The following is a 14,043-nucleotide window of genomic DNA, read 5'->3' as shown; positions in this document are numbered from 1 at the left end:
TTTTCCTGACATTTTTGTTGTCACAACAAAAATATGCAATCCCGCCAAAGTTTAGAGGGATTGTGTTGTTCATAGGTATATCAGTTAAGAGTGGCATTAACAAGAATTTGATGTCCCTCCAAAGTTGATGAATTTATGAGGGAAAAAAGCTTCTAAAACTGAACTAGATGAAGCAGAAGTGGTTCGTGGATTTTGTGGTTTCCGATAGTCTGGAGGGGCGTTGAAGGCAACGATTTAGCGGCGATGCAGCCGATTGGGTAACCACGCGCATGCGTGAGCCAGAGTTACGTGCGTATGGTTACCCAATCTGCTGCGTTGACCAAATCTGAGCACTCCTACGGAAACACCACTTGGACAAACACTTTATCATCGCAAACCTCAAGCTTCCGCCGGTACAGTTTGCCTGAGTGTGAAGTCGAAGCAGCAGTAGCCGAAAAACTCTTCTTCCTCCACGGGAAGACGTGGGCTCTTTCCACGACACTCGGAAACAGGTCAGTGTTCTTACACCGTCTAGCTATTGTAGTCGCCTTTTCAAGAAAGGTAGAAAAACAACGCCCTCAAACGAGTGGGCGGTTGGTTGAAGTTGCCCAGGTAAGTCGACGACTTTACTTGAGGCGTCAGGTTGGCTAATGGCTAACGTAGCTCGGTCTTCCACGACCGGCTGTCACTCGGGCCTTGCCCGTTGGTTGGAGGGGCTAACTAACCGTGGCATATTGTGAAAAAACGTCACACGGTGCTACCCGGGGAGGAGGTAATTATTCAGGGGGAAAGTTAGCCAGCCCTCCCACGGCCCCGGAGCTGCCACCCCGTGAGTGACATTGCGGATACTTTTGGCCGCCTTCGTGCGACGCTTCCCCGGCGTGTTCGTGGGAGTGTGGCTGCAGTATTTCAAGGATTTGTAGAGATCATTTCAAGACATTTAGGCTAACCTTAGCCGTTAGCTCGCCCAGACGTGCCACATCAAAGACAGGCGGTGTCCGTTAGCTCAGTTCGAGGTGTCAACGTCACCACACCACGTAACTGACCACCACTACTACCACCACCTTTTCTTGAATCATTTATTATGTTGCGTTCATGAAAGCCAAACATATTTTTCATGAGCTTTTGAATCGATACTTTTCATAATTAGAAAAGGGCGGAGTTGCAAAAGTTGGAACCTCTCCAAGGCAATCTACAAGACTTGTAGGGTTTGTTCTTTAAGTATAGTTTGTCCCCATAATCCAGATTTAAACAATACGATTTCTTCATGCAAGTGGAAATGCACAGATATTGGTGCAAGTGTTGCTATCCCAATACTCTACAGCTGTACTTGTACGATGAAAGAATGGTCTGATACTGTGACAATGATACTTTAAAGTCATGGCCCCATAAAGCGTGCTCCCGTATGAACCTGCTGCAGTGCCGCACATCAAGAAAAGAGAAGAGCTGTTGTGTTAAAGTATCTATGCAGTTTTAAATATTTCCGTCCTTCAACACATCTGATTCTAAAGATCAGGATCGTTATCAGGCTTCTCTGATTATACAGTCCCTGACAAAAGTCTTGTCGCTTATCCATTTTGTAGAAACACCAGCTTATAACCTGACTTTTAATTAACCCATCGGTTTTGGAAATGGCTCATATAAAAGCTAAAACCCTCCCAAATGATGTTTAATATACAAAAATAAATTTGCTTCACTGAAGAAATTTTGATCATTTAATGAACACAGAAAGGTCAGATTTTGGCAAGACAAAAGTTTTGTCGCCTGCAAAAAGTCATGTGAAAATGGAACAAATAATTGACTTCAAATACAAAAAAAAGTTACATAACATCAGAGAATGAAGTAGTGGTGCTGTGAGATCCATATCTAATATCTTGTATGACTTCCATGAGCTTGAAGGACTGCATCCATGCGGTTCGGCAATGATTCATACAAGTAATCAGGAATAGCAAAGAAAGCAGTCTTAAATGCCTCCCAGAGTTCATCAAGATTCTTTGGTTTGGTCTTCCATGCTTCCTCTTTCATTCTAGCCCAGACATGCTCAATGATGTTCATGTCTGGCCAGTCTTGGAGCACCTTGATCTTCTTGGCCTTGATCTTCTTTGATGTAGAGATGGAAGTATGCGATGGAGCGCCATCCTGCTGCAAAATTTGACCCCTTTTATGGTTGGGAATGTAAGAGGTAGCCAATACGTCTTGATATTTTAGGCTATTGATATTGCCTTCCACCCTGCAAATCTCTTGAAGGCCCCATACTGGATGTAACCCCAGACCATGATTTTTCCGCCACCAAACTTAACTGTTTTCTGGGCAGAAGGTGGATTTCTCTGATGAATCTTCGGTTGAATGACACCCAGGGACTGTATGACTCAGCTGTGTTGGAGGATGGAAACATCCAATCCCTGCAAGGTCTCGAGGACCAGGAGTAAGGAAGCCTGGCCTATATGCTCAGAAGGTTAGGCTGTTAATGCCAATAGCAGTCTATCTTTGGTGGCAAAACTTAATGAAAATACACAGAAGGGAGTAAAGCGAGGTAGGAACAACGGCCAGTGTATGACTCGGTCCTGCGATTGACCAATCAGAACTGTTCACGGCAAACTAGTGCAAACAGGAGAGTTGCTGGTCATGACAAGATAAGATGCTACGTGAGGTGAACTAAGTGGTGGACTGACCCAAACGTGGATGTCATTTATGTTTGCAAGAATAGTTGTTACGGCCCTGAAGCATCACTCTGGTGGTATAACTGTGGTCCATAGTTTGGCTTCCCAATGCCCGCCTGCCGCCTGCTCGCCACAGATTAGCGCCTGGCTAAAAGATTAATGTGATTGCGGTGGGAAAGTCTCCAGACTATGTGGGTGATTTCACTCCAGTGGTCGTTCATAATGCGACATGGCTTCTACGGGCCACATCCAAGATATTCTGTATGGGGTTCGCCAAGAAGTCAATGGGCTAGTTAATATATTGTGCGGTATTAAGTGGTGTGGGGTTTTATTCTTCCCGGCAGTCCCATGACCTGAGGCTGTTCATCGCTAGGCGCAGCGGGTGTGAACTGGAACGCTCCGGTTAAACTGGGTCGAAGATGATGGATGCTTTTCATTCATCTGACTGACAAATATCTTGAGTGTGTGTGTGTGCCCTCTTGCTTACAGTGCTGATAAATACCAAGTTTTTATTTTTCTCCCTAGGACACGATTCGATACCGATTAATCCCGATACGAACCTATAAATTTATTAATGCAATATATATTTTTTTACTCAAATTGATAAAATATAAATCAGTAAACTTGTACATGTACACTGTAAGATTTGTATGAAAATGTGTTTATCTGAAAATTCTGTCTTATAACTGAGCCACTGCATTTGATAAACAGGTTGCAGTCCGTTTCATGTTTGAACAGCACTGAAATAAAATATTAAGGCTTAATGTTCCATTAATATAACATTCTTCCATGTTTAATGTGTGAATTCTAACCCTAAGTAAGACGCTTTGTTGAATATTCCCATGAAAAATAGATGTTTAAAAATCGATTGAATCGATTCGAGAATTGCGTGCTGTAATATCGCGATATATAGCGGAATAGCGAAATAGTCTGCCATTTTAGTTTGAAACGACCATCTTACTAGTCATTTCCAAGTTTTTGCACTATTTGCTGTTCTCTAACAATGAGCAGAATGGCAAAATTCACAACAGGATAAAAAAAATAATAATAATTTCAATGGGTTTCTGTGCCTTTCTATGACCCTTCCAATTTGTCTGTATCTCAGTTGTAACGTGCTGATAACACTCTGTGACACATGCATTTATTGGTCAATTCTTGTATCAAACAACAAAGCCGCTGCGCGAGCGTCAACAGCAGGTTGCAACAGTGACAAAAAGAGACTGTGAGAGTCTCAGAAAGGCATACAAGCGGACGCCATTGGAAATTATCCGGTCGAATCGTGGATGTAACGCCTGTTGTGAGTTTTGCCATTCAGCTCCTTGTTGGAGAACAGCAAGTTTTGCAAAAATAAATTAAAATTATGCCATTTGAACAGGTTATCAATCTCAATGGAGCAGATAGACAAAAAGATGAAGGCATTTAAAATCAAACATTGCTCCAAAAGGCTTTCTGTGGGCTGTTAATCTGACAAATAGGATTATCTAACGCTGCTGGTGGTAGTGAACGCGAATCGCGCCCCCTCCCCTTGTAATCTAGTTTCCATCGTCCAGCCAGACATTCCCATTTCATTTGGCAAAACAAAAAGCGCGAGTGGCCGAGTTTGCTACACGATCAAGGTCGCGGATGCCACCAGGAGAGCTTGGCAGCGGCATTAGCTGCGCCGGCGTATCGTCTGGCCTTTTCCACGGGTATTTTTAGGCGTGTGACACGGCCTCTGCTGCGCTCACAGGAACAGAATGCCCCCCCCCCCCCCAAACACGGTCGCCATGAATGACTCAAGGACCTATTTACGCGGGTGCAAGGCCTTCCGAACATCTTCATCTTCCGTGGTCCATGCACAAAATAGATTAAAATGCTGGACTGCATGTCTTTTCAAATTGTAAATGACAGCCGGTCTGACATTAAATGGATGAATAATCCTTACAATGTTTCAGGGAAAAGGAAAAATGTATTTAGATGGCCTCATGATCCTTCAGTTTCTCCGGAAACTTGTGCCAAAACAGACAGTTCTCGGGACTGTTTCAAGCTCCCTCTTGAAAACTGCCCCCGTAAAAATACATACAATCATGACGTTAACACTTTCAAGATTGCCTTGATTTAAACACACACGGGTAAATCCAATCCAATTTTGTTGACATGGGTCAAATTGGACCCGGAGAAGCCTTGGTGTACACCAATGAGACATTTTATTTTGTACTTTGGGTCATTTCACAAAAAGTCACTTCCTCTCTTTTGTTCTTTCTTCAGGGTGCTCTTCCGGCTGGCCTTTGTTTTATTTTTTACCCCCTACTCCATTTTCTTGTTTTTTTTTGTTTTTGTTTTTTTACATCACCACCCAAGCGCCTTCACCTGGTGGTTTACATGGTCTACGTTGGGACGGCGCCCGTTGACGGACTTTGGCCTCGCACGTCCCCCACATCACACGAGGAAACATGAGTTCGGCCAAGGCCAGCGGGATCAAAGCGCCCAGTAAGGTAGCCCGGCCAATGGGCACTGGCGCACCAAAGACCAACCCGGGAACAGGTAGGAAAAATGCTGGGGGTGCGGCTTTCATGTTGGGTGAAGGCCCAGGTCTGAAAACCACCGCCCGCCATAGCTAATGAGTGATATTTGAAGAACCTCACAGGTTTTTTTTTTTTTTTTTTTTTTTAATGGTTATGTATTGTTCTTTATGCATCTTTTATCTCAAGTATTGGAAAACTTGAGAAGCTCAAGGTAGGACATTTCTCGTGGGCTCATCCAATGTCCATGAGCATGTTTCCAGTTGCGTTTGTCATTGCACTTTTTGTATTGGCGCTGCTTCTCAAAAATAAAACTGTTAATTAGGCGCTTTGTTTATTTTTCTCAAGTGCAGTGCCTCCCATCGATTGAGGTTTGATTGATTTTCGGTCTTGCTTTTCAACAGGAAGTAAAGCCACCGTGACCGACAAATCAGCCGCCAGCGCGGACGACAATCACGATGCCGGCGAAGCCTTCCAGATTGGCGACCGCGTCTGGGTGAATGGGACCAAACCGGGCTATGTCCAGTTTTTGGGAGAGACCCAGTTCGCCCCGGGACAGTGGGCGGGCATCGTTCTGGACGAGTCAATCGGGAAGAACGACGGCTCGGTGGCGGGTGTGCGTTACTTCCAGTGTGAGGCGCTTCGGGGGATCTTCACCCGCCCGTCCAAGCTGTCGCGCACCGAAGGCGAGGGGGACGGCACTCAGACGGCGCCGCCCTCCCGCGCCGCCTCGCCCACCCCGTCAGTGGGCAAGGGCGAGGCGGCCAAGAAGGCGTCCGCTTCACCCACGTCTGCGACGCAGTCTTCCAACCTGGCTCGCGCCAACAGCGAATCAATCTCCAACCTGTCGGAGAGCGGCTCGGTCAAGAAAGGGGAACGGGACCTCAAGATAGGCGACCGTGTGTTGGTAAAGTTTGGCTCCTTCTGTTTTCTCGACAATAGTTCAAGCATCTTCTAATTAGTAATTATTTTCAGACAGAATTCAGGTTCGAATCCCCCCCCACCCCCCACCCCCCATTGTCAGCTGATGTAACATTATGCGTTGTGTATGTGAAGCAGGGAAAATGCAGTTTCATTGTTCAGCCATAGGTGGCAGTAGCGATTCGAAATAAAATTTTCTGCATCTAGGAGCTTTAAACTTTTTTTAAAAACTTTATTTACAAACGGCTTAAAAAAATGAGCATGTACTATTTTGAAAATATTTAACTATAATTAAATATAATTTAGCTAACAATTTTTTACTTTTTTGTTTTTACACCTCAACGAATGACGTGTCTGCTTTAAAGATCGAAACCACTAGAGAACTAGTTTGCCACATCTAACTTCAAAAATAGGCAGATAACTAAAGATTTACTTGGTTGTGTAATTTCCATATTTGATGGGCGGACACTAGGCACGCCAGAGACCCGACTCTTTGTATATTAAAAAGTCTCTCTTTTTTTTTCTTCAATAAAATGTTTTCTTTAAAGCTTTTCTTTTTAGAAAAGTGCAACAAGCCATTTTTACATGTGGCAAACCTTAAAGTCACAGATTGTTCTAAATAGCCCCTAAATAATTTTCCCCTCGCGTAGACAGTTTGACCGCAATCTGCTCAGCGCTGGCATGCTTTTCAGGCGCTTTGCTGAAATTATGTCATGGATTTGAGTTAAGCAAAGCAGATTACAATGAACCCTCGCTATTGGCGGTGCTTTGAGTCAGTGTCTGTGACTCGAATAGCAAAAATTTCCACATAATTTATATCGCCTAAAAATGTTTGATTTCCTTTCTCAGTTCCCCCCCCCCCCCCCCAATATTTTAACACATTTTGGCAGCATAAAAGACCACAAAATACATGATTGGTGTCTGTTGCCAATTGTTTGCTTCCCTTTTATCAGGGTTTTTCCTGGCTCAAAATGAGGCAGAGGTGGCATCATCCTGAGCTTTACCATTATCGGCCATTTTACAATCAGGGACTAGAAATGAGAAATTATATGAATACAAAGTTGCCATTTTTTTTTAACTACAATTATTAAAAAATCATCCACTAGTACTTCTTCGGTACATTAAAAAGAAAAAAAAGAAAACCGTTTCTTCTTCGGTTGTTGATTCAGGTCTTTCCGGTAAACTGCTGTTGATATAGCGCCCCCTCAATGGCGCAACACTGCAACTGCAGTTAAAATGTCTTGCTGCCTCAACCAACACAGTTGGAGCTCTGTTGAGCAATATCAGAGGCTCAGGCTGGAGGTGGCGAGTTGGCCGCCTCTGAATTTTGTACACAGGAAAAACCCTGCCTTTATTGTGACGGGACTTGAACATGTACTAAGGTTTTTGGGTTTCCACCCCTTCCTCAGGTTGGTGGGACCAAAGCAGGAGTAGTGCGCTTTATCGGAGACACGGATTTCGCGAAAGGCGAGTGGTGTGGCGTGGAGCTGGATGAGCCTTTGGGGAAGAATGACGGCGCAGTGGCAGGCACAAGGTATAAAACAAATGCTTCCAAGCATGCACGTCCGCCACTCGTGACTGTGTTAACTTGACGTATGAGTGTCAGAGCCCTGCCTTAATTGAAAGGTTTTGCTTTGCTGATATCTTGTGGCCATCTTAGCCTTTTTAACTCTTTGACTGCCAAAAACGTTATATAACGTTTAGTAAAATCATATGGAGGAGTGCCAAAGACGTTAAAAGACGTTTTTTTAAAACAGAGGTGAAACTAACCATTTTCTATTGTTGATTACTGAAAAACGGAATAAGGTAGAAACAAACTTTTTTTTCTGATGAAAGATGAGAGTCCAATCTTTCATTTGGTAGTATGTGTGTTTCCATAGTCCAAACACATAATTTTCTGTGGACCTTGAAAGATCAGTCAAAAATGCTTAAATCGGCTGGCACCCACGGCATCCCTTTTCTGAAAACGTCTGGCAGTCAAAGAGTTAATGGGGTGACATTGATTTTGATAGACAAGTTACGAGTTTGATCCCAAAACGAATGAAACTGGGAATCCAAAGGTACCACTGTTTTTCAAAGGTTTTCCTCACTGGCCGCTTCTGCAGGTACTTCCAGTGCCAGCCCCGGTACGGCTTATTTGCGCCAGTGCACAAGGTCACGCGCATCGGCTTCCCCTCCACCACGCCGGCCAAGGCCAAGGCAGCGGCTCGCAAGGCCGCCGTCACGCCAGGCGGCCTGAAGCGCAGCCCCAGCGCCTCCTCCATCAGCACCATGAGCTCCGTGGCGTCCTCCGTCAGCGCCAAGCCCAGCCGCACCGGACTGGTGAGAGATGCTAAACTTGGAGCATTCATTCATTCAAAATGGTTACGGTCCACTTAACTCTTTGACTGCCAAAAACGTTAAATAACATTTAGTAAAATCCTACGGAGGAGTGCCAAAGACGTTAAAAGACGTTTTTTTTCAAAACAGAGGTGAAACTAACCATTTTCTATTGTTGATTACTCAAAAACGGAATAAGGTAGAAACAAACTTTTTTTTTCTGATGAAAGATGAGAGTCTAATCTTTCATTTGGTAGTATGTGTGTTTCCATAGTCCAAACACATAATTTTCTATGGACCTTGAAAGATCAGTCAAAATGCTTAAAATCGGCTGGCACTGGGGACAACCCGTTTCTGAAAACGTCTGGCAGTCAAAGAGTTAACTGTAAAAAAATATATATATATCAATGACCTTATTGAATACAATTAAAACTCTGACTTAGCTTAAATGTAATCGCGTTAGCGTGGACTGCAAAAAGTCAGTCATGCAACTCCATGATCAGTGGTGATCAGTATGGCCCATCGGCGTTTGTTAACGCAGCCCACTGAGCATTTACAGCAACAAGAGCCACAAAATATCGGTTGCGTTCATTTGTGTTTTAATGTTGCTTTATTTACCGACAATGTCCACAGCTGACGGAGACATCGTCGCGGTACAACCGCAAGATCTCAGGCACTACGGCCCTGCAGGAGGCTCTGAAGGAGAAGCAGCAGCACATTGAGCAGCTCATGGTGGAGAGGGACATGGAGAAGGTCGAGGTGGCCAAAGCCACCAGCCATGCCGGGGAGATGGAGCAGGAAATCACGCTGCTCAGGAATGACCAGGAGCAGGTAATGGCGGTGAAGCACCCTGGCCCCTTGTATTGCTCTCAGCACAGTATATTGAACCCATTCGCTCCCAGCTGTTTTACTGGATTTTGACTGATGTCGCAAGGCCCACAGAATATTGTTTTCTATTGCTATAAAAACATGGATGGAACCTATCAAAAGATTAGTCTCCTTTTTCATCAGGAAAAAAATAAATATTTCTATGTTTCCATTTTGCAGGAATTAGCATCAGAGAATAGATAGCTACGTTTCATCATTATTCACAAATATGTTTAAAACAGTGGGGGAAAAGAGCTTGTTTGCAACATGGCCCTGGTTGATCTCTTATACTCTGTTGCCACTTGCTGGCCGTTTTTGTCTCTTCAGTTCAGAGGCTGCAGTCATCTGTATGCTCTAGCATAAAAAAAACTAAATACGTTTTTAGGACCATGGTAATATTTAAAATGGAACGTATTTATACATTTTTGGGAGCAAATGAGTTCATATATAATGCTTAAAAAAATAGATTTTGAAAAATGAAATTAAACATGCAGGCTGAACCTTATTTTTTCTTATTTTTATTCTTATATATATTTGAGCCTTTTGACATTTTCATATTTTTTATTATATATTCTGTATTTGTAATTGTCATTGTGCATAATTAAAAATAAGATTTATATATTATTTAAATTTTTAATTATATAAAGTATTTGTTAAAATAAATATCAGTGTTAACCTACATTCTATATTTATTTTTTTTCTTTAATACTGGTGAATTTGCCCGTCAACATAACACGATCGTTATTAAGACTACTTTTCAATATACTTGATTCAGTGAACTCTTGTCAGTATTGCTTCAAGGTATTATTTATGCCGTCTTTATTGACATGTTATGTCGTTTGGAAGATGGAGTCCAAGATGGATCAATTACGTGCCTTGGTGGAGGCTGCCGACAAAGAAAAAGTCGAGCTGTTCAACCAACTGGAGGAGGAGCGGAGGTAAAGCATCACACGGAATTGAGTCAACGGTTCAGTCTTACAAGCATTTTGTTTGTTTGTTTGTTTGTTTTTACAGGAAGGTTGAGGACCTTCAGTTCCGTGTTGAGGAAGCGTGTATCACCAAAGGTGACCTGGAGGTAATTTCTCAATACGCACATACAATACAATGAACTTATGTTAAAATCTATACATTCAGACTGAGAATTAGTTATACCAATATTTTGTATTACAATATTCCTCGCCGACATATAATGCAAAAAAAATGCTTTAGGTAGGCTAACGGAACTTAAAGATGTTACGGTCATTTTAAACTGTCAAACAACTGCTACTTTAACACACATGAAACAGCAACACATACTCACAGACTTATATATTTTCTCTGCTCTGTGGAAACGACTATTACTAGTTGGCCTATTCTGCCAATTCTTCTTGCTGGTCGTTACATTGCCAGTAGAGCTCAGTGGTGTCCACCTTTTCTAATGTTTAGGCGAAACTAGCTATGTGATGTATTTGATTGATGTGAGTCGTGCTTTTTGGAAAACCATATTTGATCCCAGGATTTGTCATTTACTTCCACAGCGGGACCCACTTGATTTAATCAAAAGGAAATCAAACTAGAGCTTTAAAACGAAGGCGTCAGGGTTAGGATCCGCCTTTTACCCTTCCCCCCCCCCCCCACCTCCAGTACGTGTGCTGTGCACTAACACAGTTTATGATTCACCCTCAAGAATGCGCATGCAGCTTCACAAAAACAAACCAAGAAGCCCAAACAAAAGTGCGTTGAGCGCAAGCTGGCGACTAATGCTGTAATTTTTTCCTGTTCAGTGATGTGATGTTATCGCCTCTTCTTCCCTCTTGTCTCCGCCGCCTTTTTTTTTTTTTCTCATTGTTTTACTTTTCTCCCCATGTTGGTCCAGTGCTCGGCATGGAACCACTGGAGATGCTCCTCCCTTCATCAAACCACAACCACCACCCACATAAACATTAACCCTACCACCAATTCGACAGGCTACTTTTATTTGCGAAATATGTTTCCTCGGATATGTGTTTAGTTACAGAATATGTCCTGTCGTATATTAGATTTTTTTTCTAAATAGCCCATCCACCCATCCCATTTTCTACCACATAGACATCCATAGTGTATTATTATTCACAGTAGCAAGAACATCATTTGATTTTATTTAATGTAACATTTTAGATATCAATTATACCTTCCCTTTTTTTTTTTTTACTTTTACATGTCTTCTCTCTATTTGTATTTCATTTGTAACCAGTCTTGAAATAAATCTTCTATAAACAGGCAGACAGAAAAAGACAGTATACGCCTATTGAAATTGTTTGGAATATATCTTAAAGGCCCGGTAACGTGAGTTCAGTGATTGCTTTGAAATGCGTGTTTTGAGATAATTGAGAGAGAGAGAAAACAGCAAAGTTCTGAATTGCAGAGGTTTCGCATTATGTTTTCCATTTCAGTTTTCATGTTTTGCTTTGGTTGTTTTGCCCGCGGCTAAAATGGGAGCCCAATGATTCACTTTGGCTTACCACGAGTCCCCATTTTCCTTACCATGTAAGAACTTGAACGCCTTTGTTCGCATCAGCGCTTTCTGACTCTAATTTGGCAGCTCAAATATTTGTTGGCATAAGAAAGATGTTTAAGCATTTCAAACTTATTAGCACAACTGTGTATATGGTAAGTTTATTTAATTACGGTATTATTTTACTGACTTTCTATTGACAGTTTATCAGCATGAGATTTATTGGTATTGGTGAGTTTGTGGTATTTATTGAAGACCACCAACGAAACCGGGAGGTTAAAATATACTGAATGCAGGAAGCCAAATTCGATGTAATTATCAGCTCTTAAAATGCTGCAGCAAAGCATCATTTATTGGTTTTCTTTCCCAATCCAACACTTGGACTTACAAAGATTCTTTGACACAATCTAATATCCCCTCCCCACCCAGTATTGGTTTGCATGTTTCCCACCCCTCAAACCCCCAACCTGCACATGTGCATCAAATGCTCTTCTGCTGCCTTTGTATTCACCATCTTTGTGTTCATGGTGCAACCTGCGCGTTGTGCACTAACTAGTGGCGTGTCAAACCCCCCCCCCCCCAGTCATCACCCATCCATCCATTTCGGACCCCTCCTCCCCTGTCTCCTCCTTCTTCTCATCTGTGTTGGGCTGGCATGTGATGGTGGCACTGGTGTGTTCTCCTTCTCTTTCTCTCTCTCTCTCTCTCTCTCTCTCTCTCTCTCCCCCTTGTGTACTAACAGACGCAGACCCGACTGGAGCATGTCCACATTCAGGAGCTTGAACAGAGCCTGCACTTTGAAAAGACCAAAGCTGAGAAGCTCCAAAGAGAGTTAGAAGACACTAGGGTAATGGATACAGCGTGGGCCACGAGCGAGATGGGGGGGGGGGGGGAGTCGATAGTGTTGCGCAAGGTTGTGTGTGTCCGATAACGGGAGGTTCACCCGACATTTAAAATGTAATTTAAAAAAAATTTTTTTTTTTTTTTTGATGCTTTACAACATGTTTTTTTTCTACAAGAAAACTGGCACTCGCGGTGAAATTGATGGTATCCATCCACTACAAGGAAACTAATGTGAATTAAAGATGCAATGATTAATTGACAACTAATCAATTATCAAATTCATAGTTTTTTTTTTGGGGGGGGGGGGTAACCAATTAATCATTTAGATACTCCTTTTTAATTAAAAAATGTCCAACACCTCAACAGTGAACATTACTAGTCGAGGCTGTTGTTTCTCAAGTCACCACTAGTGAATCCTGAGTACGCCGACATTCCTTCTATCGCTATTTGTGCGGCATTTCATTCTTTAGGCCTCCCTTTGAGCAAGGAGTTTGTTTACATTTTGTTGACGGCGGGCCATTATTTGAGGAAATACCTGTACGCTTACTGCTGCGTGTAAAGCCTACGGTCAAGAATCTCGTTTTTACAAGCGCTTCTGCCCGCCGACTTTCACGCAGGATTAATATACTTTTATGAGCACGTTCTCAGTCAAGTCAAATTTGACTGATGTAATAATCCTATCAGTGCTGAACCAGACAGACGCAGGTCTCCCTTGGACCCCCCCCTTGTCTTCCTTCCAGGTCCTTCTTGACATCCATGTGTCCTGCTTATTTGTATTTAGTCTCTCCAACCACCCCATCCTCTTTTTTTTTTTTTTCTTTAGGTACGATTCGTGAGTTTATTTGGATATCAAGAGAAAAATATCACATAGTTTAAAACAATGGAAATACCCCATTCTTACATTTAATAATGTATAACAATAATATTGTGTGTATTTTATGATTCCTCCCTGCAACTTATGTACCCTACTGCTTCATGTAATGCAGAAAAATCAAATTTCAAGTTTGTCGGCAAGAAATGAGAAAAGAGAGATTTTTTTTCAACATGTTAAGACAATTTTTAAGAGGATTTCTTCACGCCTGTTCTGTTTCTCGCTGTCAAGAAATAGGAGACTATCACATCACATCACTTTGAAGACTTTCTTTCCCAGTTCTCCAAATAAGAAGCATAGCGTGCTTGCTTCAAGCTGTTCATTCATCACTCCTGTGGCAGTTATCTTTAAAACTGACACCTGAGAGAATGAAACCTTCTGTCTTGAAACACCAAAATGTTCAACCAAACCATGGAATCTAATTGAATTATATTCTGATATCTTAATGGTGACATGATGCCACATGGCAAATTGACATCGGCGAAGATGTTACAGCAATTACAAACCTTCAAGTCGGCTACATTAACACGCACTCTAATTTGTGAGAATGTTCTTGCAATTAATTTTGCTGCATGTCTTCCAATTGACTTCACTGCTGCCCAGGATGTT

General features: G+C 42.4%; 1 protein-coding gene across 5 annotated transcripts in view; it reads left to right on the top strand.

Annotated features, from left to right (window-relative positions):
• The first annotated feature begins 325 nt into the window (after positions 1-325).
• The window catches only part of clip1a (CAP-GLY domain containing linker protein 1a), a 26,500-nt gene continuing 12,782 nt past the window's right edge, over positions 326-14,043 (top strand). For 4 of the 5 annotated variants that reach the window (XM_077560931.1, XM_077560930.1, XM_077560929.1 and 1 more), the window contains exons 1-9: positions 326-491; positions 4,887-5,162; positions 5,545-6,047; positions 7,471-7,595; positions 8,167-8,383; positions 9,014-9,211; positions 10,094-10,185; positions 10,262-10,322; positions 12,463-12,567. In XM_077560931.1, coding sequence (XP_077417057.1) covers positions 5,072-5,162; positions 5,545-6,047; positions 7,471-7,595; positions 8,167-8,383; positions 9,014-9,211; positions 10,094-10,185; positions 10,262-10,322; positions 12,463-12,567 — 1,392 coding nt within the window. In that variant the 5' untranslated portion in view covers positions 326-491; positions 4,887-5,071. The remainder of the gene's footprint in view (positions 492-4,886; positions 5,163-5,544; positions 6,048-7,470; positions 7,596-8,166; positions 8,384-9,013; positions 9,212-10,093; positions 10,186-10,261; positions 10,323-12,462; positions 12,568-14,043) is intronic. The other variant, XM_077560932.1, reaches the window with a different exon arrangement.

The sequence above is a fragment of the Vanacampus margaritifer genome, chromosome 3, assembly GCF_051991255.1.
Source record: "Vanacampus margaritifer isolate UIUO_Vmar chromosome 3, RoL_Vmar_1.0, whole genome shotgun sequence".
In the NCBI taxonomy this organism is placed as follows: domain Eukaryota; kingdom Metazoa; phylum Chordata; class Actinopteri; order Syngnathiformes; family Syngnathidae; genus Vanacampus; species Vanacampus margaritifer.
This window is presented reverse-complemented; position numbering and strand designations above follow the sequence as displayed.